Source organism: Malaya genurostris, chromosome 3, assembly GCF_030247185.1.
Source record: "Malaya genurostris strain Urasoe2022 chromosome 3, Malgen_1.1, whole genome shotgun sequence".
NCBI classification, from domain to species: domain Eukaryota; kingdom Metazoa; phylum Arthropoda; class Insecta; order Diptera; family Culicidae; genus Malaya; species Malaya genurostris.
The window spans coordinates 175,866,069-175,890,454 of NC_080572.1; the positions used below are offsets into that span (position 1 = coordinate 175,866,069).

A 24,386-nucleotide genomic window follows, 5' to 3' on the forward strand; every position below is an offset into this window, starting at 1 on the left:
GGAAATGTTCAACACTTTATAATTCGGAAGTCGTATCAAGATAAAATAATCTATGCGATTATTTGAACCTAAGCTGATGAAAATATGTCGAACCGTCCCGAGAAATCAAATTGAGTTCAATTTAGGAGTTTTCAATCTACAATGTCAGTACTTCCGGAACCGGGAGCCGGTGCTTCCGAAATAAGTATGTTTGGCCATCAACTAACAAGATCTGTAAACTAGAAGATTTTACCAACTAGTTTTACCGGATCCGCTTCTATTGTCATAGTCACTTTTAACCCTTATGCACTCGAATGGGTACCCGGGTACCTTTTCGAATTTCAAAATAAGAAATTTCTGAGTTAGGTTTAAACTAAGATTCTGCAATTCGGTCAATTCCAAGAACTAGTTGGACCATAACTTCTCATGCTTTGACTTTTCATTTTACAGTAAGGGGGGTCGAATGGGGGGGCTCAAATTTTTTTTATTACGTAAACACCCGAATGGGTACCCGGGTACCCACAAATAAAAATGCTTGTAACTAAGGCAAATTCCATCCGATTTGAATTTTTTCAGTACGGGTAAATTCAGAAATTTATCCACTTTTCGATGGCCGTGTATATTGCTGTAGTAGGTTCTTCTGGTTCCCGTTAATCCGGATTTCCGTAGAATGTTCCGACACTTGTGTTTTCCACCATAAATGTCATTTACTAATTTGAAACTTTTCCAAACCAGCTATTTGAGAAAGGCCGTACCAAAATGAACCTTTTGTAGAAAAATGACGTCATCTAAAGGGTAGTTGGCCTATTCTGGACTTACTCTCATAGAACGAAAAAAAGGAAATATAAATGAGAACGAAACTGTTTGGGAAGTAACTTCGTGATGTTTCGAAATGTTTGTTGCCAGAATTAAAAATTGTATTGCGTGCTCCTCGCAATAGGCCTGAAGTACATAATAATTTTCAAACTGAAGATAAGAAAGTGAAGTATATAAGGGAACATACATAAAGTACGTCACGCGTTTAGGGGGGAGAGGTTTCAAAAATACGTGACAATACATGGTGAAAAGATTGAGAAATGCTCGACAAAGGGGGAAAGGAGTGGTAGAAAAATTCAAAATTTTATGTTACGTACATAACGGATGCCCCCTGAAATATATAAACATAACAACTCAGCATAGCACTTGATTTCATATAGCAATTCTTAGATAAGATTACAAAAATACGTGAAATCCGTGTATAAATGCCTCGATGTCGGAACTCATTTAGGATATCCGGGTTCCTGGGAACCAGGAGCACCATGTCCATCTTTATGGGTACCAATCCCAAAGAGCTTAAGTTCCTGAATCCAACAGTGCTAAAATTACTTCAATCGGTTGAAAAATGCTCAACTTACAGCGATTTAAAAAAATGGGTACCCGGGTACCCATTCGGGTGGTTAAAGGTGTTTTTTTTTTCGAGTGCACAACGGTTAAAAACCTGTTTTAATCCACCTAGTAGAGTAATGATGCCTTTCTCATATCAAACATACTATCATATATAATACTGCGGTATTCTTCAAAATAGTTTTCTTCGATTCTTGAAAGATTAGCCGAAATTGGTTTAGTTGCCGTTTACTGATAATGACAACCGATTAAAGAAGTTATTTGGCCGTATTAGATTTTTTCACGTTTCCTGTTTCGCCCCTTTAAGTGATGGTATACAATTTTCAACACACTTTACCCTTTAATTCCGGAACCAGATGTCTGATCCGGATTAAATTCAGGAATTCAGTACAAGACCACAGGAACTTTTATTAAGCCCCAGGTTAGTGAAAATTGATCAAACCATCGTTGAGAAAATTGATTGAGATCCATTTGAGGAAATATGACCAGGACCGGTGAAAGAGGTGGGTACGGTGGGTTATGCTACCCACCCGAAAATTCCAAAGGTGGGTAATTAATTCATTGACTTGTGGCACGGTGCATTGTCTTGGTAAAATATAATGGATTCTTCCTCGTATGAGACTATTTATTCGGATTTTGGATCCATGTTTCGTCCATTGTTTCATACCAACACAACACAATGCAAGAAATCCTTTTTATTGCGACTAAACAGTGCCAAAACAGCTCTTTGGATCGTTGATGCATTGTTGTTTTTGTTCTATTGTGAGCGAACATGGCACCCACTAGGAAAAGTCCAATTTCATGCTCAGATTTTCGCATGAGAACGTAAAAGCATATCTAGTTGATGTGCTAACCATCTCAGCACATCTAATCTCACTAGCTTTGATTTTGCGTTCATTGAACACGGTTGTTAAAACTTGCCTAATTTTTTTCCATCTGGATGACGAAATACCAGAAATCTTTGTTTTTAATGGATCCGACTGCGAGTAACATTTCTCGTCCCATTGCTGAGTGCTGAGCTAGCGCCTTTTAAGAAGCAATGTTTTATCAATACAAGGAATTCCTTATGTCTATTTTTTCGTAAATTAATAAGTAACTTCACTTATATGTCGGTAGGTTTAGTGTGTACCACAAACACGATTGACGTGAAAATTTAACACATGACATCTGAAGGTTGGTACTTTCGAAAAATAAGGTTTGTTTGACATCACAAACGTCATCTTTGGGTCATTCCCGGAACTTTTTGAACAATGTGTTACGCACTTCAGCGGCTGAATTGTTTATGGATTTGTTTCGTGCGCCGTTCGATACCCGTGCGATACACATTTGGATCGAAAATCAGCTGTTTCTTCGCATTCGAGAAAATTCTTGATGACCTCGATCATGAGTTGGCGGTTCAATGGATAGGGCGCTGATCTTATGAGCCGGTTGTCGTATGTTCGAGTCCCGATCTGAAAGGATTCTTAGTGTCAGTAGGATCGTAGCACCAGTCATGCAATTGTTTCGGTACGCTATGAGTCGGGTGCGAAGTCTGTTGAAAAAGAACGTCAAATAGTTCTTCAAAAGGAATGTAATACCAAGGCATTGGTTTCCGATCATGGAGAACTGGATGAACGAGTCCAGCACCTTCTATCAGTGATTTTAAAATTAGTTAAAAGTTTTATGTTCTATTCGTTGTTGAAATGCGCAATTTTGTTTCAAAACAACATACCGAAAATACTTTAGATCGAAATTTCATGCAAGGTTATACCGAAACAAAATTTTGTTAAAAAATTGACTTTTCTCGTTTCTACTTATACATTAATTACTTATACATTATTTCTTCGAAAAATTACCCACCTGGGCTTAACATGTTTCACCGGCCCTGAATATGACCACTATTTCCTGTGCCTCCGGAATCGGAAACTGGGAACCAGGATAGCCAAAATTAGTTTGTTTGGTCGTCTTCTGATAATGACTATCGAATGGATGTGATGGTACCCTATAATTCCAGAACCGAAAGTCGGATTTAAATGAAATTCAGAAGTTTTGTATGGGACAATAAGCCCATTCATTTGAATCAAAGTTTGTTAAAATCGGTCACGCCATCTCTGAGAAAAGCGAGTAAGTAATTTTAAATTGGTATTTTTACACTAATCACCTTATCACTCCGAAACCGAAAGTCAGATCCAAGTAAAATTTAAGAATTTTGTATGAAAATCGGCTCAGCCATCTACGAAAAAATTAGAGCAAAATACGTTACATACACACATACGCACATACACACATAGACGTTTTGCGTACTCGACGAACTGAATGGAACGGTTTATATGACACTCGGTCCTCCGGGCCTTGTTTCAAAAGTCGGTTTTCACAGTGATTGAGAAACCTTTCTATATGCGAAAAGCAAAAACAGAAAAAGAAATTATTTTAGGTTTTATTTTCGGTGCTTCCGGTATCGGAAAGCGAGAAATTTGTTTTGGTTTTTCTTTTGACAATGGCTAACGATTGGAATAGTTTCACGGCCAGTTTAGAATTATTTTACGTGTTTTTTTTCGCCGCTTCAAGTGACGGTATCAAATTTTTTAAGCACTTCACCCTATAATTCCGGAACCGGAAGTCGGATTCGGATGAAATTCGGAAGTTTTGTATGAGACCAAAGTTTGTTGAAATCAGTCTCTCTGAGAAAAGTGAGGAAGCAATATGAAATAGGAATTTTTTCACTGATAACCGTGTAATTCCGGAACCGGAAGTCGAATCATAATAAAATTCGGGAACTCAATATGACACGATTGTACCTTTCATTTGAATCTAAGTTCGTGAGAATTGGTTCAGTCGTTTCGGAAAAAAGTTAGTGCACTTATTTTAATTTTTTTTTTTTGCGCATATCACCCTGAAATTCCGGAACCAGAAGTAGAATTCGAATAAAATTTAGGAACTTTATGTGGGGTTACTAGACGTTTCATTTGAATCTAAGACCATTAAAATAGGTTCAGTCATCTCCGAGAACAGTAAGTGCAAAAAATGTTACATACACACACATACAGACATTTTGCGTACTCGACGAACTGAGTCGAATGGTATATGGTAAAATCGGGTCTTACAGTGATTGCATATTAGAAAGGCAAAATCACACTTGAAACTGAATTTTTTCTCTAATCGCCCTTTCATTCGAATCTGTATTTTCAGTTGAAGTTCACTGAAGTCTTCTTTTTTCCACACGTGGGATACATACCGCAAGACATCAAACATTTTGCGAGAACCAGAATCACAGACATTTTGCGATCTCGACGAACTGATTCGAAATCTCGGCTTCCGTTTCTTTATGAGAACAGCAATTAAAATTAGCCCCCTCCAAACATTTGGGGAACACTTTCAGTTTCATATATCAAAGTATTCAAATATTATTTGATTCAAAGTGCAATTTGAATGAAACACTAATTACCCGTAGTTCACGTCTGCTTTAAATAGATTAAATTTCAAGAATAATTATGTGTTTCGTTCCAGACATTTGACCTCTGCAATTCTGGGGCGCTTTATAAAGCCTTTCGTTTGTTGAAATAAGCTTCCGTAATCACAACTGCGTAGACTAGACAAACACGACAATTACCCACCTTCTCATCTTTCGACGCCATCAACATATCCAGCCAGCTGTAAATGACACCATCCTCTGACAAATGGCTGGGCTCGTAGCAAGGTCCACAGCAAAGCAAAGCAGATGTTGCCTGTAAAATTATATAAAAAAAAGTAGATGATAAATGATTTGAGGCTACGCAAGGAAATAAATATTGTTTGTTTAGCTAGATAAATACTGTGCGTCAGTGAACGATATGTTTGAAGCTCTCCTTTTGATTTGTGTGGAAACGAATGAAAAACTTTTATTTTAACAAAATGTAATCCTAAAAACGAATGAAAATCATTCACATCACTGATTCATTCGATTTAACATCCAAATCATATTCAATTAAAAAGTCTCACCTGCAGTGCACTGAACTGTAATTTTTCCTCATCAAAAGAAATACTGCTAATAGTGCTACTACTGCTGACTGCATGGTGGCTCACCACGCTATGATTCCCTCCTGTGGTACCGAACGGGGCCGCATATGACCCGCTCCAAGAAGCAAACAAATTAACCAAATTCCGCTTCAGTTCACGTGTTAGTAACGTGAGACATGATTCCAGTGAAAAGTTTTTAATCATTTTCCGAATGAAGTCACAGAAATGAGTTTTCACCTCACGCATGCTGCTGTTGTCTTTATCCGTTTCAGCTTCCAGATACAAACGAGCCCCATCAATGTACTCCACGAATGTCGGATGGAGTGACATGGTTTCCCGTTCCAGCACAAATGGACTTCTACCGAAAGTTCCATTTTCAACAATTTTCTCCAACACCCGAACCAACTGGAGACGAAGCGCGTCCCGCCGCCGGCGCCTACGCATATTTTCCTGTTTACGATCTATGGCTTCCCGTATGTATACTGCCAACTCCTCCATCAGATCTCTGTCAAATATGAAAGTAAGGTAATTAGGAAATTTGCTGAAGTATCAACTTGAACATGCGTCAAAATGTAAAATAAACTTTGACAACTCATGGCAACATCTCAACGAATCCTCTAATAGCTTTTCAGGACAGATTTCGTATTGTAAAAGCATTGACCAAACTCAGGCCATTTCTTCTCATTATGTCGCATGAGTTTGTCTGTTTCTACGTAACAAAGGAAGCCTACTATTTAATAAACCTACTTGAGAGCGTCGTGGTTAATCATTCCTAGTGCGTTGACGGCAGCATCACGGACGTCAGAAACTTCACAGCGCAACAGTGGTATAACAAGTTTATACAGTGCCACCGGGGAAGCGGCCGTGCCGCTGGATTTGTCACTTCGGTCGGCTGACAGCGAGTCCGGCGATGAGCTAAAATGATGTTAACTATGTTATTGTTCTCAACGGATATCGGAAAGATATGATACGAGGAAACGGCTTGTCGATGATATGAAGTTTTAATGAGATAAATGACGATTGATGCTTTCGAGCATTGTAAGTTTCTGGATAGCTAAGTTGGGAATAGCCTACAATGACGGGAACGCAAGATGCATACCTCACATACATTAATACCAATAACAAGTAAAAATTATGTCCTTCTGAAATTATAATGGATTGGAAATCAAATTTGAGAAGTCGAAAGAACTAGCGCAAACAATTCCAATTGAAGAGCAACATGAGGCGAACTAATCTTCAATTATCAATACATCACGAGGAACATTAGATTAGGTCCTAAGTGCAAATCACAGATTCTCTTGTTTTGTTTCTCTTTCGATTATTACGGTACTCCTAGCAATCCTTCTCTCTAACTGTTTGCAGAAAATAACCAAAACTATCATCTTTAAATCTGCACTGAAAAAATTATCTGAAAATACAGGAATTCAATAATAATTGAATAAGAAGTTGAAAAAACCGAAACAGTTATTCGCACTTAGAGCCTATCTTATGTTTATCGAGACATATGGATTAGTTTAGCTGCAATACTGCACACTGTCTTCAATTGAAAATTTCAAGTACTTGGCCGATTGCATATGCTTAAGGAAGAATTTAAAAAACAGATGGAAAATATAAGATAGTTGAGTAATTCCAGAAATAAGCAACCAAAAAGGCGAATTTGAGTGGAACTTTCATTCTTTCGCTCGTTTTAGGCCGTCAATCCGGGATCGGAAGTTGAATCGGGATAAAATTTAAGGCCAGGTTCCTTTAAACGATTTTCAAAAAATCGAATATTTTTTTCCGTAAATTGCTAGAAAATACACTTCGAAGCGATATAGCATTAGTCCCGAAGGTACGCGCGACCGAGAAGTTGGTAGAGAACTTATATTCCAAAACTTTTTAACCTATCAACATGAACAAAACGTCATTTTACTATTTGGATGTCTCTCTATGCTCGGAACTACAACCAAAAATATTCATAGTTATTTAAAAAAGTTATCAGATGTACAACTTTGCTTCCGCCGTTTTCCGATAGATGGCTGTACCGGCTGAGGCTGGTCAAAATACATAGATGACAATGCCTTTAAAGTGAGTGTGTACAGTGCCTAACGAATTGTCATCGCCGTTTCAGTGACAGTTGTTCTTGTTTTCCTGTTTACTTTTCTGTTTTCTTGTTTTACTTTTCTGTTGAAATTCGAAAAAAAATGCAGCTGATGCGCATCGAATGCTCTCGGAAACTTACGGTGATGCTGCTCTGAGTAAAAGAACGTGTCGGGAGTGGTTTCAACGTTTTAAAAATGGCGATTTCGATGTCGAAGACAAACATGGTGGTAGAAGAGTAAAAACCTTCAAAGATGAACAACTAGAAGCATTGCTTGATGAAGATTCGTGCCAAACCTAAGAAGAGCTTGCCGAATCGTTGGGAGTGAGTCAGCAAGCCATTTCAAAACGTCTCAAGGCCCTGGGCGCTAAAAGAAAAACGGCCACAATATCAAGAGCGACATGACAAAGTCATCCTCTAACACGACAATGCTCGGCCTCACGTCGTAAAAGTGGTCAAAAAGTACCTGGAAACGCTGAAATAGGAAGTCTTGCCCCACACGCCGTATTCTCCAGATGTCGCCCTTCTGACTTCCACCTATTCCGTTCGATGGCACACGGCTTGGCAGATCAACAATTTCAATCCTTCGAAGAGTTGGAAAAATGGATTGCTTCATGGATAGCGTCAAAAGAGGACTGCTTTTTTCGAGCCGGGATCCGAAAATTGTCGGAAAGATGAGAAAAGTTGTCGCTAGCGACGAACAATACTTTGAATAATACATCTGTAAGCACTTTTTCGCAATAAAGCTTTTAATTTTGGAAAAAACGACGGAAGCAAAGTTGTACACCTGATAATAACAATTAAAAGTGCAAAATAAGAGTCGAAAATTGGAAAAATGGCCTTTCTTTTGCTTTTTCTCGGTGGATATTTTTCATTCTATTTCCGACAATAACCAATTCGATACAGAATATGAACATGTTTTGCTTTTGGAAATGATGACACCCACAAATAAATCAAACGAGTTAGAGCAATTGTTTTCAGAGCTGCCGAATTGAAAAAAAAAGTTTATGCTTTTATGAATTTCAATACATGTACTTTTATTTATAAAATGTATAGTTTTGAAATATTGTATGCTATGAGAGAGACACTTATTTTCTCAATCTAACCAAATTTTATCGGGTTGGTGCATAAAGCACTGGTCTTACGAGCCAGTTGTCGTATGTTCGAGCCTCGACCTGAAAGGATTCTAAGGCTGTGAACCATTTCGCGGTTAATTTTAACTTTTGGGTAAAATCTGACACTCGAGCGGTTAATTCGATGTTGTCAAAAATAACCCATTGTTATTTTTGACAGATCGATGGTTATTTGCCGACACTGATAAAAATCTTGCAATGAAAATTCTTTAGTTGAAATTATTTCCAGTGGAAAATAAACCCAAATAACTTTCCGGCCGTCAAATTTTGAAATGGGCCACAGTTTTAGTTAAATTTAACTACTCGACACAAAATAACCAAAAGTTAAAATTAACCACGAAATGGTTCATAGCCTAAGTGTCAAACGGATCGTAGTATCAGCCATGCAATGATTCTGTACGCTAAGAACCGACTGCGAAGTCTGTTGAAACAGAATGGTAAAATTCCACAAAAGGAATATAATGCTACGACCAAGTATGGCTTTTATCGTATCAAAGAACGCTCACTGGCAACTCTTCACACGATTGAATCAGTGCCATCAAAGAGAGACGGATATCATCGCAACAACAAAAACCCGGCATGGCTCATTTAACATAGAATCGACACCAGTGCGAGAGCGAATTTCTCTCGATGACATTTCTGAGAATCAAAGGTTAGCACGCTGCTGTGGGGATCCTCTATGAAGCAACAAACGGTCGCTTATTCTCGTTTCGCGATCCGATTCTGTATGGGCAGTTGATAATTGCGATAGAATCATTTTACTATTGCCGCTTATTCTAAATATGTGCATATAACCTTTGTATAAGTTGTGTCTATGAAAATGTCTGTGAATGCTCCACACAAGGGTTTTGAAATATTGCAACCTAGTACGAGAATCATCGAGTTGAAACATCGATTCGATTTTATGCGATAATTGTCAACTTGCGATTCTCTCTTGGGAAATTCCACACAGCAACGATCATTATCAGACTGTAATTTATTTTAAGGGCGTGAAATACTCAGAGTATGAAGTGGAGCGAAGAAATGTAGCAAAATTCTCTCACGGTTCATGCATTGAGAGTTTTTTGTAGCATCTTCTACCCGATTGAAAATGTTGTATACAATATAGATAGCAATACAGCAGCTTCTGTCAAATTTTCGGTAATCTCCAACACTGGCTACGACTTGGCTTTGCTTTTATCCCGTTCTTCTGGAATCGGAAGTCGGATCCGGATAAAATTCTGAATCGGCCCATAGGACTACGAGACCATTCATTGGAATCTAAATCGGTTCGGATTAGCCGTATCCTAGAAAATCATGTGCACATTTTAGTTACGTATATTTTTATCTTGTTATTGAAACCCCTGAAGTTAAAGCATTTAACACCTTCCAAGCAATGAAGAAGTAACAGTTGAAACAATTTACCGGAATTCGCAGAATATCAAATTCATAGTGTAAAATAGTTGTTTACACTAGAATATAACTCCTCTAGATAAAAAGCAATTACTCAGAGTGACCTTTCTCTTAGAAGTAATAGAATTATTCAAGCAAAATGTTAAAACTACACAGGTTTTTGTTGATATGCACCATTTTAACAATTGTATGCTTCATTTAGCATAACTGCTCTTGTATGAATGGAATCACAGTTGGCGCATTTAAATGCCTGAAAATCATGAGAATAGCTAATTCTAGGAGAAAGGTCACTATGAGCAAATTAATTGCTCTTGAGACGTAAAATCATATTCTAGTGTTTGAATGATTATTTTTCTTCAATAACATAAAGTTTTGCATATACCGGTAGGGATTTTTTTTCAAACTGTAACCTCTTTATGTTTTCTAATTTTCGAAAATAAAAATTTCTCCTTGGATGACATTTTTGTGCAATTCACAGTTTTCGAGATAGATGTGCGAGTTTAGAATACCGTTTTACTTTTCATAAAAAAATAACAACCAATTGAGAACGTTGGCGAAATATTTCTAATTCAAAATATTCACTTTTGCTATCAATACATTTTATTCATCTCTTCGATAATTGATGGATCTTCATATTCTTTTATCAACCCACTTTCGTACAACCTCGAAAGTTTGAAAGTGTTGTTGCGTGACCCATTTATGAGAAGAGATGATAAGAATGCGCTGGGCCTGGTTAATAGATTGGGCGTTGTTTCCAACCCGTAGAAATGATTTTAACTACTTTGGTTAAATGTGCACGAGCATCATTGTTCGTTCAGTTTGCGTGGAACCCATTGACCAACCTTTTGATTGTTTTTCTCCTATGGCTCTCAGGCAACCATTCGATAGCTTCGTCATCATTTGTTGTGTTTGTGTAACTTCCTTCAATAATGATTCAAGCTATTTCGGTCGATTTTCGGGTTCTTTGTCGAAAACATTGAAATTATTTTTTTTTTGAAATTATGAATCAGCGTTCACACAACGGTTAAAGTAATATCGCTGGAAGTCTCAACAAGAATTCAAAGATTTTTCGATGCCTGTTTGCCTCACATGGCGCATAATTTTAGTTCGAAATTCGACAAGTTTAAAACGAAATAGTAGTACGGTTCTAGCTCGAAACAAGAAAACAAATATGCCGTTTTGTAGATTCAACTAACAAAATAGTGCTTTTTAATCGAAAGATTCTTTAATAGATTTTATGCGTCATTTGTTGACAGTAAATCGATATTTTAAACTTGCGCACCTGGCACATCTCCTTCCTTTTTTGAAACCGAAAGAAATGGATAGTCTAACGGAAGACTAACATGCGTATCGGTGTTTTTCGAGAAAACACCAGATCTCGAGGGTTCTAAAACATCCCAGATAAAAAAAAAATTCGGTTTCGGAAATCTCAGTCCCAGAGAAGAATTTCAAGAATATGAATAGCTGAAGTTCCTTTTACACATAAAAATTAGCGAACAGTGCACTAGGTCCGAAACGGGAAATTAGCGTGACAAAAATATTTTCACTTTTAAATATTAGTTTTTTGTAGTTGATGTCTTCACAAAAGTTGTTTGTAATCAAATGGCGCTCCTTTTGATGAAAAAAGTTACTAGAGTGGTCCGTATTTAGATTGAAATCTGAAATTCAACTTTCTTAATTGAAGTCCGAAATGATTTTGTTGTTCTTAATTGAACTCAACAATGATTTTGTTGTGGCTCCTGAAAAATCACTTTTTGTTCTAACTTTTTTAAGAAACGTTCCACCGAAAAGTTGTCTTTAGAAGAGTTGTTGAACTAATCATTGCACGCAATTTTGCTCAACCAAGCTTTTTCATATTAGCTACCAGTAAAAAGTTATGATTGTTTTTTCATCAAAAACTAGTCATGCTTCAAATATCAATATTCATTAGATGCCAGATCGATGAAAATGTATCCTATGCGGTTTCTGAAAGGTCATAATATAAGTAAAAATGTATGACAATGTATGGAACATTTGTAGAACTAATTTGATACTATTATTTTGCTGAAGAGTTACACAATGTTTTTGAGTTTTTTGAAGGTATTTTGAAAACTAATTTAAATAAGTTAAAAAAATAACACCCATCCAAATTTCTCTTGAATTTTTACTTATATTATGACCTTTCATAAACCGCATAGGATACATTTTCATCGATCTGGCATCTAATGAATATTGATATTTGAAGCATGACTAGTTTTTGATGAAAAAACAATCATAACTTTTTACTGTTAGCTCATATGAAAAAGCTTGGTTGAGCAAAATTGTGTGCAATGATTAGTTCAACAACTCTTCTAAAGACAACTTTTCGGTGGAACGTTTCATAAAAAAGTTAGAACAAAAAAAGTGATTTTTCAGGAGCCACCCTAGAGAGGTGCTTTTTTCAGCAAAGTTGCTCGCAATAAAATTTCCTACAACTTTGTTGTACAACAGAATCATTTTTAAGTTTAATTAAGAAAGTTATATTTCAGAATTCTATCTTAATAAGGACCACCCTAGTAACTTTTTTCATCAAAAGGAGCGCCATTTGATTACAAACAACATTTGTGGAGACATCAACTACAAAAAACTAATATTTAATAGTGAAAATATTTTTGTCACGCTAATTTCCCGTTTCGGACCATAGTGCAGTGCGAGCTTCATAGCTGACGGAAGCACCGATTATTGCGGACATTGTTTACTATACGCACAAACAGACAAATGACTACACTTGTAATAGTAGCACGACTGCACAACTTTAAACGTGTTAAACCTTATCCATTTTTAAACATTGCTTTCCGAGTATGTCTCGTTGAGAGCAGACGTCGGCAGCACTTCACAAAGTTGGAGTTATAGGTGATTCAAATTTGATGCAAATATACGGCACATGAGAGTGATCTGTACCATTAGATCAACGAAGTAAACTATTCCTTGAATAAACCAAACCACATTCTTGAACGTTTGACGATATCTAGCATAGTTTATGGTATTCATTTATGTGGGATATTTTTTTCGGGTCTGCCACTGTGACTAATATCGTTTTCATTGGATGCCGACACTAACTAATGTCGTTCTCGCTTGATGCCAAACCTAACCCAGTTTCCACCCTAACAGCTGTCAAACCATTTGTTTGAAGTTAGTTTCGAACCTAGTTTCAACGTTGTTGAACTGAAAATCGAGTCAGTTTCGAACCTGATTTTTATATCAGATTTACTCAAACCCCCGTTGCTCAGTGCGAAACCAACACAGTTTCGTGAAAATGATTAGTTTGATGAAACTGCCCTGGGCCAGTTTCAGTTTTCTCAAGCGAAAACGACATAAGTATGTTATGCACTTTTACTGCCCTTGCTCTAACGATTGTTCAACGCCATTGAACCGAAATTAGGTCAGCTTCCAACCTGATTCAACTCAGTTCCGTGAAAATTGTTTGTTTGAAAAACTACCCGAGTTAGTTCTCAAACAAAATAGACATAAGAATCTAGTGAAATTAATCTTTTAAATCAGTTTGAATTTAATTTTTCAACCCAATAATAGCCCGACCAACAATACAACAACTACTACTGAAAAAAGTTTTCATTTCCAAATTATTATTATTATTATTAATATCATTTATTTTACCCCGGCTTTAACCTTTTGGTCGTTCACCGGGGGGTTCATTTCCAAATGTTTATCCCAAATATTCCAAGAACGTGATTCTAACGCAACAATCGGAGCATAAATTCACATGACTATGTTTCAGTCGAAGAGTTAATTATAAACTTGAAATTGTAAACCGATTCCACCATGGAAAATAAATAAATGGATATTCCGAAAAACGGAATGTTCATCCGGCCTCTAAACTTTTGTATACTGACAGGTCTAAAATTAGCTATTCCATCTTTGCTTAAGGCTCGCATATTGTTTTGAGAAAGGAACTTTAATCTGAACCTCAACCGCAACGTTTTTGGTGGACTTGAACTTTACGCTGATTTTTTCCACTTCATGCTTTGTCGGCTATCGTGAAATAACTGACATCAGTTGCTGCGTGTTACGAAAGTCGTGGGCTGCTGATTGGACACAATTCAGCGTGAAGGGACCTGTCAAGCGCAATGTTCGATGTTTTGAAGGGTACAATCGATTACCGTGCGCTTCTCAGTAATGTTTGCATGATTATTACTCTTCGGAAAAATATTATTTCCTCGACAGCCCCGACGGTGCTCTAACTATGGAAAAGTCTATGAACTGAGGCAGACCTTCAATAGTGTGGCGTCCAGATTCAATAAATTTGTCAATGTGCTATGTAGGACGTAAACAAACTACATATTCAGATCTAGCCAAAGGGGACATTCGACGGCTAGTAAAAAAGTGTATAGCGAATGTGAATGAATGAATCATTAGAATAAAGGTGTGGTGTAAGGCAGTAAAGGATGGCTTGATTACACCTAAAATCAACAAGAAATAAACGATTACACTTCAAGAACCAAATTCAGAGACATAAAAGCTTCCAGGTTTGTCCAACAAAAAATTGGATAAAAGGAGTGTATCGAAAATAAGCTATCCACATACATTTGTATTGTACGCAAATATTTGTGATGGTTTTTTATGCTCAGATCACACGCATGCTATGCGTTTGGCTGTCAGCTCTCGTTTGTTTACTTGTTTGTGCGGTTGAAATTCTGCATTTTCAAAATGTCGCGTATTGAAAATGAAATGAAAATTAAGGCTATTCTTTGGATGAGCTACCAGGAATAGGCAAAAAATCCGGTTCTTCCAACTCGAAACTGGAGCAGAAATCATGAAGAACAAATCAATGTCAATATGTGACTTGGCCAAAAAAGCAGGAACGAGTGCCGGAATGATCTAGCGTATTAAAAGGCGAAATCACCTGAAGACCTACAAGAAGCAGAAAATCTCGAAACAAAGTGTAGAACAGAAGAAGCGAGCAGTAACAAGGGCCCGGAAATTGTATTCGCGTCTTTTGCAGTGTCCGGATGCATGCGTTTTGATGGACGATGAGACTTATGTAAAAGAGGACTCAAAACCCCTCCCAGGTCGTCGTTGGGGAGGATGTGAGCGATGCGGACAGGTCGATTCAAGTGGAGAAATTCGGTCGAAAGGTACTGGGATGGCAAGCAATATGTTCCTGTGGTTTGAAGTCAACCATTTTTTACACTACTGGAACTATAAATACAGAAATCTATCGATCAGAGTGTCTCCAGAAGAGATTGCTGCCTTTATATAAGAAGCTAGAGAAAAAGGGTATAAATTTTGTTGAGAAAAATATCAATCCACCAAATGCCTCAGCCTCGACCCCTCGAACGTTACTGGGTAATCGTGAAGAGGGTCTTCAAGAAGACTGGTAAGGCAGCTGAGAACATGCAGGAGTTCAAAAAAATTTGGGCTCAAGCGTCCAAAAAATGCGATGCAACACTTGTCCGAAACTTGATGAAGAGCGTTCGATCTAAAATTCGTGAAGGAATAACTTAAATTTCATCCGGTTTTCATTATGCCCAAGTTTAACCTCGTACAATAAAAGTTCAATTTTTTAGTTTGAATAAAATATCGTTTTTATCATAATTTGAAAGACAAATTTGTGGATAGCTTATTTTCGATACACTCCTTACAACTTTTAAAATATTCATCAAACAGCTGGTTACTTCAAATACCATAAACTAATTATAACAGATCGGCTGAAAAGTTCGTATCGTTTCTATGAGAGGGCGCCACTAGAATTATATCCATACCATTTTCAGTTAGTACCATCCTTCAAAAGATACGTGTATAAATTTGACAGCTGTCTGATTATTAGTTTATGAGATATTGCATTTTGAGTGAAGCTACTTTTGTTATTGTGAAAAAAATGGAAAAAAAGGAATTTCGTGTGTTGATGAAACACTACTTTTTGATGAAAAAAGTGCCGCCGATACCAAAAAATGGATAGATGAGTGTTATCCAGACTCTGCACCGGGCGAAGCAACAATTCGTAAGTGGTTTGCAAAATTTCGTACTGGTCATATGAGCACCGAAGACGATGAACGCAGTGGACGTCCAAAAGAGGCTGTTACCCATGAAAACGTGAAAAAAATCCACAAAATGATTTTCAATGACCGTAAAGTGAAGTTGATCGAGATAGCTGACACCCTAAAGATATCAAAGGAACGTGTTGGACATATTATTCACGAATATTTGGATATGAGAAAGCTTTATGTAAAATGGGTGCCGCGTGAGCTCACAATCGATCAAAAACAACAACGAATTGATGATTCCGAGCAGTGTTTGGAGCTGTTATATCGAAATAAAACCGATTTTTTTCGTCGATATATAACAATGGACGAAACATGGCTCCATCACTTCACTCCGGAGTCCAATCGACAGTCAGCTGAGTGGACTGCACGCGATGAACCGAACCCAAAGCGTGGAAAGACTCAACAATCGGCCGGTATGGTTATGGCGTCTGTATTTTGGGATTCGCATGGTATAATTTTCATCGACTACCTTGAAAAAGGAAAACCATCAACAGTGACTATTATATAGCGTTATTAGAGCGTTTGAAGGACGAAATTTCAAAAAAACGGCCTCATTTGAAGAAGAAAAAAGTTTTGTTTCATCAAGACAATGCACCGTGTCACAAGTCGATGAAAACCATGCTGAAATTGAACGAATTGGGCTTCGAATTGCTCCCTCATCCACCAAATCTCCAGATTTGGCCCCCAGTGACTTTTTCCTGTTCTCAGACCTCAAGAGAATTCTCGCTGGTAAAAAAAATTAGAAGCAATGAAGAGGTAATCGCTGAAACTGAGGCCTATTTCGAGGCAAAGGACAAATCGTACTACAAAAATGGTATCGAAAAGTTGGAAGATCGCTATAATCGCTGTATCACCTCTGATGGCAATTATGTTGAATAATAAAAACGAATTTTTTCTCTTTCAAGGTTCACCATAAATTAACTTATTTCTGTGTTAATTTAATAATAAACAGAACACACCTATGTTCCGTATATTTACATCAAATTCAAATCACCTATAACCCAAAGTTTGCGAAGTGCTGCAACATTTCAAAATGGACCAGTTGTAACACTTTTAAAGTTGTGTTTATTTTCACGTGCATAACTCGTGCTGCTATACAAGTGTAGTTTTGATTTAGTAGTCATTTGCCTGTCGGTGCGTATAGTAAACAATGTATCCATTATCCATTTATTTTGGTTTAGAAATGGCAGGCGATATACCAGGTGAAAATCAAAGTCCTGGCATTACATTCCTTTAGTGGAATTTGGCCTTTCTGTCTCAACAGACTTCGCAGCCGATTCTCAGTGTACAGAATCATTGCATGGCTAGTATACTATGGATCCTACTGACACTAAGAATCCTTCCAGGTCGGGGCTCGAACATACGACAACTGGCTTGTAAGACCAGCGTCCTATGCATTGAACCGCCAACCCGGGACAATTATACCAGGTGAGCGGGGTCGATTTGCTGTTAACAAATGGTGCATCTATTAAAGTATCTTTCGAATCGAAACTATCCATCTCGTGAAATTGTGATAAGTTCTTAACATTTTATCACAAATTACAGAAGTTGTTTAACTTCGTGTCGCAGTGCAATCTGCTAAAATGAACCCACTAACATGCGTATATTTTGAACATTTTTTACGAGTAAGAACCGGCATTCGATGTTAGATGCCAATCATGATACCAAAATAGCCCTTCTCAGTATAGTGATAAATCTTAAATCAACGTGTACCTGAATCTAAATGACCGGCAACTTCACGAAATGCCAGGTCTGCCAGTTGATAATGCGAGATTTTTTCAAAAGATGTCTCTGCAAACAAAGTCGTCGAATCTATTCCGGTCATTTTCGCTGAGACATCACGATTCAAAAAATCATTTGTTTTTTCAATTGCAAGTTAATGTCATACACAATTAGTCGAGTGAACATATCAAAATTCTTGCCAAGTAAAATGCATTTTCGGGTGCTGTTGATTTATTATTTATTTAGGACTGTTGAATCCCGTTTTGCAAAAGTATACGGTGAACATTCTCTATCGGTCGCGACTTTGGTTTAAACGATTCCAAAATAGTGGTTTTAGTGTAAAATACAAAGAACGCACAGATCAACCAGAAAACAAATGAAGAAGTCGAATTTCGAGGATTTTTGAATGTAGACAATTGCCAAACTCAGAAAAAAATGCGAAATTAAACATTAGTCCAACCAAGCCATTCCTGATCGTCTACACGTGATGGAAAATATACTGTTCGCAACAGCGAAACCTCAGCCTTTCATTCGTAACAGCGAAGCGATAACCTTTTATTAAATTCACTCACACATCAACGCGTCAATAAGGAATGTTCGGGAATGATCCATTCAGTGGAGGGAAAGGTCGCGTCTCGCGCCCGTCAACTACGCAAAGCAACAAAAAGCAATACCATCAATCCCGCTCATTCTCCCACTACAACCAATGGGAAGCCAGGATAGATCAGACAATACAACCGATTCAGTTATAAATACACACTTTCAATAGATGAAAAATCAGTATTTTTTAACCTTCGAATAGAGAACATTAAAAAGCAAAAGCAAGTGAACTAATCATTCATCCGAACAATTCTTCTGGTGCTTTCGAACAAGTGACTCTTGGCCAGAGCGGCTTTGTCTTCCGCTTGCTTTCGAAGTCTTCCAGTGACCTTTCTTCGATCAATATTGTTTTAATGCTTCAGTACAGTCGTTGTATCTACTGCAATGAGTTCTTCGATACAATTCAGATGCACCTTACTGAAAGTTATTAAGCAAATCGTTCGCCGTCATCCCTGTGGTGCTCCAAGAGATGCAAGTATTCCAGTAGGTAGCAGTTGAGTATTTGCTTTCATCGAACGTTGGAGCAAGCAGTGACTGCCTCACTGCTGCCAGACATACAACTCAAACGATACACCAAGATTTTTCCACATCGAAATCTTTGACATTTTCAGTGAAGGCGAACTGATGAAAACGCTCGGCTAACTAAGATACAAACGACTATGTTTTGCAAAATTGGATTTGACAGCCGTCACTGACACAATTTTGGTAGTCGTCTGGTGGCCATGGCTGCCCAGGTAGCCAAAATGCCGAGCGGGAAGACACCTGGTACTGATATTTGATGAAATGTCTGCCAAGTAATAACCGCAAACGTCGGCGGTCCGAGAAGCAGCACAAGTCGCTAGCTAAGGTACGGCACTGAAATCCCAGTAGAACCGTGAAAAGCTGAATAGGGCGTTCCGGTCGCGCGAGTCGCAAGCAGAACAATATCGTCAAAGGCAGAAAGCGACACGTTGGCGTGATGACAGCAAGAGTAGAACAGTGCGGAGAAAGGAAGGCTCATTCCGAGCAACTCATTGTAGGTCAACAGAGAGCTCGGAGAAGTATTCGACTGTCTACGATTCAAAACTGTTCTTTGTTGGAAATTTAATCTCCAAGAATATCGAACAAACAATGAAATGAATTTTTTAAATAGGGGACTCATATCATGTCGTCATTACAGTGCAAATGTTGTGAAGACCTGTAGGAGTCAGACCGAAATCGGGGTACGTTAGACTCATTTTCAAGGCTTAGACCGAGTAGACCTAACCCGTTTAGGACGTTAGAGCAGCGGTAAAACTGAATCCAACCTCCACCCGAAAACATCACACCAACCTTGACACCAGATAAGTAGGTATCAAAACACCAGGTTCAGTAGAACTACCATCCGAAACTAGACTGTTCAAATTGTGACGTAGCACCGGGTACTGATCATCAGGACGCCTGTGAACCGGAAGACATCCTCCATCTGATGTCTAGATTTTCGCCGGCGCGTGAAGAATCGCTACAAAACGTGTATTACGGTCTCGGGAGATCTTCTTTTTTCTATTTTAGCTAGCTCCACCGTCAGGAACTATGTCTAATCACAACCAACCGTTTCGAACCAAACGTGTTCGAGGCGCCAGTGGAGCGGAAGTCCCCTTAGAACCCCAATCACTAGACGTAACTGGTCTACCAAGAGAGATCATCATAACCAGCTAATGAAAGTCATTTTCATTGACTAAAAATAGACGAAAATGACAAGAAATTACTGTCACTCTCAGCATCGCTTGCAAACTATGAGAACGAAATCCATATCCAGTCAATAGCATAAGCGGGACAGTAGTTTCAAAATTTTGTCATTTGCAGTTTCCAGTGAAAATCCCATAGTATGCAGTGTCAATATCCAACCGAAGCTGTGAGAATTGAAAATGACAGAAAAAGGTTTCACAATAACTTTGACCTGTTGGTGCTCGAATTTGTAGTAGTTTTGGTTTCCAAAGAGGTTCTGGGATGTAATTACTCGATTTATCATATTTTAGTCAGTTTTTATAGCCAAGCGTCACAGATTTTCAATACATCGTTAAAAGAATGAGAATTGAAATTCTGTTGATGCTCCCTGAAGACGTTAGTTTGGTTTCTTCTTGTCATAGAAGAGAGAGCGACGTTGGCAATTATACTCTCTCATTTTTTCGATGAGAAACGAAAATGCTTCGTATCTCTTCGTTTGCTCTGGTGTCGGTCATTTACGAATGAGACAGTAAAATATTGAAAATGAGACTTTTGGAATGGTTTCTTTCATTGAGAATGCGTGACAATTTTAAACTCTGATCATAACTAGCGCAGTATGCAATCAGGCAAGCAGCAATGCGTGCTACACTACGAGAGGTGTTCGATAAGTTTGGAAATAGACAATTTAAAGTAACGGGCTGTCATCAAAAATGTCTTTTCAATTTGTCAAAGTTGTCATCATGAAGATCAACACATTTTTGTTTGGAATCGGATCAATTTTTGCAGCCCTTTTCCCACTCCGAATAGAATGTAGTATCTCCAAAACGTGTGTTTTGAACGCATCAACTGCTTCTTCAGGCGTTGAAAAACGTTAACCACACAATTTATTATTGTCGTGTGGGAAAACGAATAAATCATTTGGGCCAAATCAGGGTTATACTGAGCACTGGTTCACGTTTCGTCCTCGACTCGTCAGTGCAGAGCAGTTAAGATTGAACTGCTTAGTGCAAACGGCTTGGCAATGTTCGAGCCTTGACCTGGAAGGATTCGTAGTGTCAGTAGAATCGTAGCACTGGCCATCCAATTGTTCTGTACAGTAAGAATCGGCTGCGAAGTCTGTTGAAACAGAAGGTCAAATTCCACCAAAGGAATGTAATGTCAAGACTTTGCTTTGCTAGTGCAAACTTAAACAGTTCAATTCAACCCGCTAAGCAGGTGTTTGGACGGCCAGTTTAGATGCAAACGTCAGGAAAGACAATGAAAAAATGTGTTTCGCAAATAGCGTTGACTTTAATCTGTTTACTGATTCGAATTAAACTGTTTAATTTGGCTAGTTCAATTTGAACTGCTCTGCACCGACGAGTCGAAGACGAAACGAAAAGAATAGTGAAAACGGTGTTGTGCCCATATGTGCCCCATAGCAAAAAAAAAAGGCTTTTAGCAAAACCCCTAAATAATCAAAAACTGTGGTCGGCCAGTTCAGACGCCTATTCGTTCCCTTCGGAACGTCAAGAAAAAACATTGCGCTTCGACGCGATATAAAAAATTGTTTCGCAAAAAACGCAAAAAATTTTCGTCTGCTAAACGGTTCAAATTGAACTGTTTAAGTTTGCACTAAACAGTTAAATTTGAACTGATCTGCACTGACGAGTCGAAGACGAAGCGTAAAGAAGCTTTTCAAAATGATTTATTTATTAGTCCCTCTAAAAGTGAGATTCCTATATCATTTTGGCTCAGGGACAAGTATCTTCAATGAAATTATGTAGAAAGTGATTTTAAACAAATTTGCAAATGTCACCAGAACAGGATCTCGAGTGAAATTTTTGCTATAAGGTATTTTCTTAACTTAATTGCATGATTTTTCAAAAACACCCGGAATTTATTTTTCGATAGTTTAAGTCTGTCCCATATATGGGATATTGTGCATTAAATTATCTCCAAACCACGAAAATCAAAACTTTTTTTTTAATTATTAGTATGGTAAGTTACAAAACAACAAAAAAAAGTTTCAAATTTTTTCATAAGTATGGAGCGCTCCCGGATTTTTTGAAAATATCAGAAATCAGTTGTATGCTAAATTCTCGTGTTGTATCAGGTAGAGGCCGCTAACTAACACCGTCGGCGCTGGAAAAAAAAACTCGGCGAGGAATATCGGCAGCAATCAAATGGATTTTATCCCGGATCCAGGATTCCAATACATACACACGCCGGCAGCTCATTCATCGCCGATAAGGAAAAAAACGTCCCGGACAGTCCCGGTATAGTGCGAACAGGCTATTAAATTGGTCTCCTAAAATCAGTTTTTATAAAAACGATATTTAAGAAGAATAACGATATTTCTATGGTGTCTTTTGAAAATTTGTTTGAAATTACTTTCTACACAATTTTGTCGAAATACTTAGCCCATATCAGCCCCTGATCCAAAATATTATTTGTATCTCCCTTTTAGGGGGATTATTTTCATAAATAGAATTTTCAAACTATGTAACTGTGTTAAAGGTGCTTAATCTTAAAAATAACGCTTTTAAGGTGTTTTACTTAAGAGCGTAAAATTGGGCTTCTGAACTTACGGTATACTGGGGTGGAATCATGTAAGGTGATAGGTGACTATCACCTCATGGTGATAAAAAGGTGATCACCAGAATGTTTGGAATCACCGATTGATTGAGCCAACTTCACACCATTTATAACCTCAACATCAATTTTTCAGGAGTAAAATATGAATGTGGCGTATACCGTTGATATTAGGAGGAGTAACATATGAAAGTTGCGTATACCCATATAATATTTTAAAATCTGAATTTTTATTCCTATAGTTTTCAGTCCTTTTCATTAACATTAACGTAACGTTGAAAAAAAATGCCTCGCGAGTATGGCAAACGGCGCACAAACAAATAAAAAGTTCACTTGTTGGTTTAATTTAGTGCCGATTTTTATTTTTCAATGGAAATCAATGTCGCAGTCAGTTCTTTGGGATAAATTTGCTAGCTTTGAAATGACACGAATTGTTAGATCTTCTTGATGTTTCACAACGATGTTCCTCTCGAATGAGAAAGATCCGTTAAATAATTTTGTGTATAGTTTTCATTCACTTTACGATTATGGCTTTTCTTGTAGTACCATGATCACAGAGCTTTCGAATGCTAGTTTAATTTTGGAAATTTTATCCACCGGTACTACGAATATCCAAAAATATTGCCAATTTTAGTTCAACTCACAAGAAGAAAATTAAGAACGCAGTTTAATTTTTTTTACTCGTTCAGTTGAACGAGACTGATATGTCGCTCACTAAGTCACGACCATTTAATTCTACTGAAAATGTTAGCATAGATTTTTTATGTTATTACGTTATGTGCAACAGGAGATGTCTACATTCATAAACTTATCACTTTTCCAGAAAGCAATTTATCTTTGACTAAACGAAATTACGAATACCCCAATGATATCCCTTCAAATAATAATTACAACATAAATGAATTGATTTCATTGATAAATACTACCGTTCATTGTATGAATTCTTCAAACTAAGTTACTTTTCATTTTAGTATTTAATTTTGACACAATATCAGTACGAATTTTATTAAAAAATTATCCTCTCCGACCAATTTTGGTAGGTTATGTTTATATCAGTGGCTTAAAATTCACCTAACGGAAAATAATTTATAAAGTCACTTCTCAAAAAATCAAATCACTACTAAAAGTGATAACTAAATTGCTATCACCTCCATTTTGACATGAAGGTGATAAAATCGTAATGCCAACATTTGATAGTGATGTTAGTCTTTCAGCAGTGGTGACAGAACTTGGTGATTATCACCTTACATGATTCCAAATTTTCAAAAGTGATAATCACTTGGTGATAATCACCTTACATGATTCCACCCCTGGTGTAGATAATGTGCGACTGTGGGAAAGTTAGCATTGTCGCAATAGAGAATAATTCTTCGGCGGTTCGTTTCACTTGGATCAGGATCATTTCGCCGAAAGCCGTTTCACTGAAAGTCATTTCGTCGAAAGGATCATTTCGCCGAATGACATTTTGCCGAATGTCATTTCGCCGAATGTCATTTCGCCGAAAGGGTCATTTCGCCGAAAGGGTCATTTCGTCGATTCCTGCAATTGTCTAAGTATTATAATTGGAATTGATTTCAAATAAACATAAATGAATCATAATACGTTAAGGACCGTTTTGTTGACCTACAATTGTACTTCTTGAATAAAGATTGATTCTTGTACACTTGAATAAAGATTGATTCATGAACCTAAGAACAGAGTTCCCAAGGAAACTTGTTGACTATTAGCCACTAACCATGAACGCAATTGCATAGGTGTATCTACCAAGCAAATGTATGTGGTATTTTTCGTTTACTAAGTGAAAAAATACCTAATGCGGCTTCGCCACATCGATTAGATTCG

The 24,386-nt window shown here is 37.6% G+C and overlaps 1 protein-coding gene across 7 annotated transcripts in view; it reads right to left on the reverse strand.

The window, feature by feature from the left end:
* LOC131434739 (protein furry) overlaps positions 1-24,386 on the reverse strand; it is a 433,830-nt gene that overhangs the window by 296,235 nt on the left and 113,209 nt on the right. For all 7 annotated transcript variants that reach the window (XM_058601810.1, XM_058601816.1, XM_058601814.1 and 4 more), the window contains 3 exons: positions 6,085-6,252; positions 5,320-5,842; positions 4,956-5,066 (listed from right to left, as the gene is read on the reverse strand). In XM_058601810.1, coding sequence (XP_058457793.1) covers positions 4,956-5,066; positions 5,320-5,842; positions 6,085-6,252 — 802 coding nt within the window. The remainder of the gene's footprint in view (positions 1-4,955; positions 5,067-5,319; positions 5,843-6,084; positions 6,253-24,386) is intronic.